Source organism: Branchiostoma floridae, chromosome 4 (assembly GCF_000003815.2).
Source record: "Branchiostoma floridae strain S238N-H82 chromosome 4, Bfl_VNyyK, whole genome shotgun sequence".
Taxonomy (NCBI): Eukaryota; Metazoa; Chordata; class Leptocardii; order Amphioxiformes; family Branchiostomatidae; genus Branchiostoma; species Branchiostoma floridae.
The window spans coordinates 9,578,677-9,581,418 of record NC_049982.1 but is presented as its reverse complement, the minus strand read 5'-3'; the positions used below and the strand labels follow the sequence as shown (position 1 = coordinate 9,581,418).

The window sequence follows — 2,742 nt, the reverse complement described above, 5'->3', positions numbered from 1 at the left end:
ATGTACTTCTTACTAGTATTTCGTTCATCTCCAAGCAGATGTTGGGGGGGGGGGGGGAAACATCGTTACGTTTTCCTAGTTGTCTGGTTTTGTTACAAACTGGAGGCAATTTTGATGATTTTAACGGATACCTGCAACATCTGCTTGGAGAAAAGTTTTTCAGTGTCAATGAGACCAAGGAGATTATTACCTCATTGGTAAGACGGTGAATATCCTGTCAATAACGAAGAAAAACTGGGGGACGTTCAACTTAAGTCGGAAGGAACAGCGCGGTTGCCTAAACATCATCAAGTATTGACGACTTTCGTCAGAACTAAGAGTGATACAACAATAAAGGAGGCACAACAATGAAAAAAATCTCAAATGCTTGTACTTTATTGACCTTCAAGGCCAGCGTCGATAACTTAAAATAGTGCAACAAAAGTGCTTCTACAACAAAAAATAAATACTTTATATATCAACTTTTCGCGAAAATGCCAGATGTTGATAACAAGAACGGTCAAGACCTTCAAACCTGATTGTAGATAATACGTTGATGGTCCTGCCATCGCGATCATTGTATGATTCAGTGCGCACCTGGCAGTACCTTTTCGTCCTGCACAGGCCTGTCACGTGTTATTTTCTTGTAATTAGAACGATTGACAAGAATGCACACGATATTGTGCGACATAAGTTACGTCAATATATATATATTAATGTGTTCTTGCAAAACTATAAGTGTAAAGTGTGAGTCGGGGGGGGGGGGTCCATATTGGCCGCTGCAGGGTTGGTCCATTTTACTCGCAGGGGTGGCTGAGGAGCTTGATATCGTCGATGGCGATGTCTCCCCGCCAATCAGCGCCTCGGATGGCCTCGATCATGATCTGCACATTCAGAATGAAATACTCACGTTTAGATAATGCTGGATTGATACATAGTTTAGGACTACTTGACGAAGTGCCAATAGCCAATATATTATATTCAACAAAATTAGAAGAAAACGTGTGAATGTTGTAACAGTTGTATTAGTCTAAGGCTACTGGCGAGGTGTCTACAGCCAATGTATTGTCTTCAACAAAATCAGAAGAAAACGAAAGAATGTTGTAACAGTTGTATCTACCTGGAAGTTGCTGGTGGGTTTGATGCTGATGCGCGCACGGAGCCACTGGTTGCCTTGGTTACCGGACATGGACCAATCAGGGTCCTCCTGCCTGACTCCGGTGAAGAGGTAGACATTCAGGTCGCCTGTGGGGGAGGAAGAGGGTGAATTCATTACAGCCTTCCCGTGCGTATTACGCCATGATACCGATATGAGAGTACCACACTTTGCTGGACGGTAGTCACAAGTAGAACAGCCCTCGGTCAATTACTGAACATCAGAACAGGATCCGTTGTAAAGTTACCAAATTACTATCCAAGAATCAAAGAACATAGGTGACAAACAGAAAGCTGGCCATGGTGTAATCAATGACGGTACACGGCAATGTGTTTGTAAGAAACAGTAGACTGTACGTACCGACGTTAACACCGTACATGTGGTAGTAGAAGTCCAGGCAGTACCCGGCGGAGCTGGGCGGGTAGATGGGGGACCGGAGGATGGCGTTGTGCCCCACGTCCTGCGGACTGGACGCCTCGATGAACAGGTAGTGTCCTGCAGTAGTAGGATAGATAAGGCAATAATGAGCAACATAAAAGACGACCGTTGCTAATACAAATATCATTTGACTTAATTCATAAGTGGAACAAAAAAATGAATGCTCATCCTCATGACAAAAACACGTTTGACTTCTAAGGGCGCCATTATCAAAAGTCGCAACAAGGACGCAGTCTTTCACTGATGATATCGATATTAAGATGCAAGCATCACTTGAGATGACTTTTCACAAAGTTTGTAAAGTTTGTAAATTGGAGCCAGAAGTGTAAGGATGATAAGGATAGTGGTGTATACGGCTATTTACGCACATTATGACAATGTGTTCTACCGACAAGAAACGTTTGCCTCTCTTAAGTTCCAATCAAAGTATTCAACAAATACTTTTGTGCCATTGAAGTTAGTCCCTTTTTTTACATTCATTTCTGACCACCCCTTTCCCTAAAGTCTACATGCGTATAAAAGTTCAAAATGTCCGTATTTTAAAGAGCATCATAAACTCGAATCACTTACCCAACCCGGTGGTGTGGTCAGCGGTTGGTCCTGTCTGTCCGGACGGGGTGGACCCTTGGTGGCGGATCCAGTCGAAGTTGTCGGATCCGTCCTGGAAGAAGCTGCACATGTCGGTGTCGAAGTCGCAGTCCGCCAGCATTCGGACTGAAAAAGAAGCATATATTTATACACACGAGACGTTGCTTTCTGTTTAAAGAATAATCAATTTGCGCTATCTTCGAACAGTACATCAAAATCAAACATTCACCAGTAAATCTCTCAAGAATGAATAGATTTATAATATTATTATATTTAAATATGGAGTACTATTTTGGATCCATGATTTTTCTAAAGTACTTATCCCATTCATATATCGTCCCTTTTACTTTTAAAGAAGAGTTCTTACCACTGGAGTACTCCATGACGAATCCCCGCTGGTTGTAAGAGCTGTCCGAAGAGAAGGTGATGAACATCCGGTCTCCCGATGACGTAAAGTCCGGTGGGTTGGTCTCCCCGCAGTAAGTACCGAGCAGGGGGGCGCTCTCGTCCGCGCCGTCATACACCTGCAGAAATGGCCACGTCAGAAAGTGTGTATGGGAAATATCTTATATGCGTACATA

General features: G+C 43.2%; 1 protein-coding gene across 1 annotated transcript in view; it reads right to left on the bottom strand.

Annotated features, from left to right (window-relative positions):
• Window positions 1-357: 357 nt before the first annotated feature.
• The window catches only part of LOC118414199 (astacin-like metalloendopeptidase), a 27,150-nt gene continuing 24,765 nt past the window's right edge, over window positions 358-2,742 (bottom strand). Inside the window, exons 12-16 of the mRNA XM_035818069.1 lie at window positions 2,529-2,685; window positions 2,144-2,287; window positions 1,496-1,630; window positions 1,100-1,224; window positions 358-863 (exon numbers count right to left, since the gene is read on the bottom strand). Of these exons, the coding sequence (XP_035673962.1) occupies window positions 777-863; window positions 1,100-1,224; window positions 1,496-1,630; window positions 2,144-2,287; window positions 2,529-2,685 (648 nt within the window). The 3' untranslated portion in view covers window positions 358-776. The remainder of the gene's footprint in view (window positions 864-1,099; window positions 1,225-1,495; window positions 1,631-2,143; window positions 2,288-2,528; window positions 2,686-2,742) is intronic.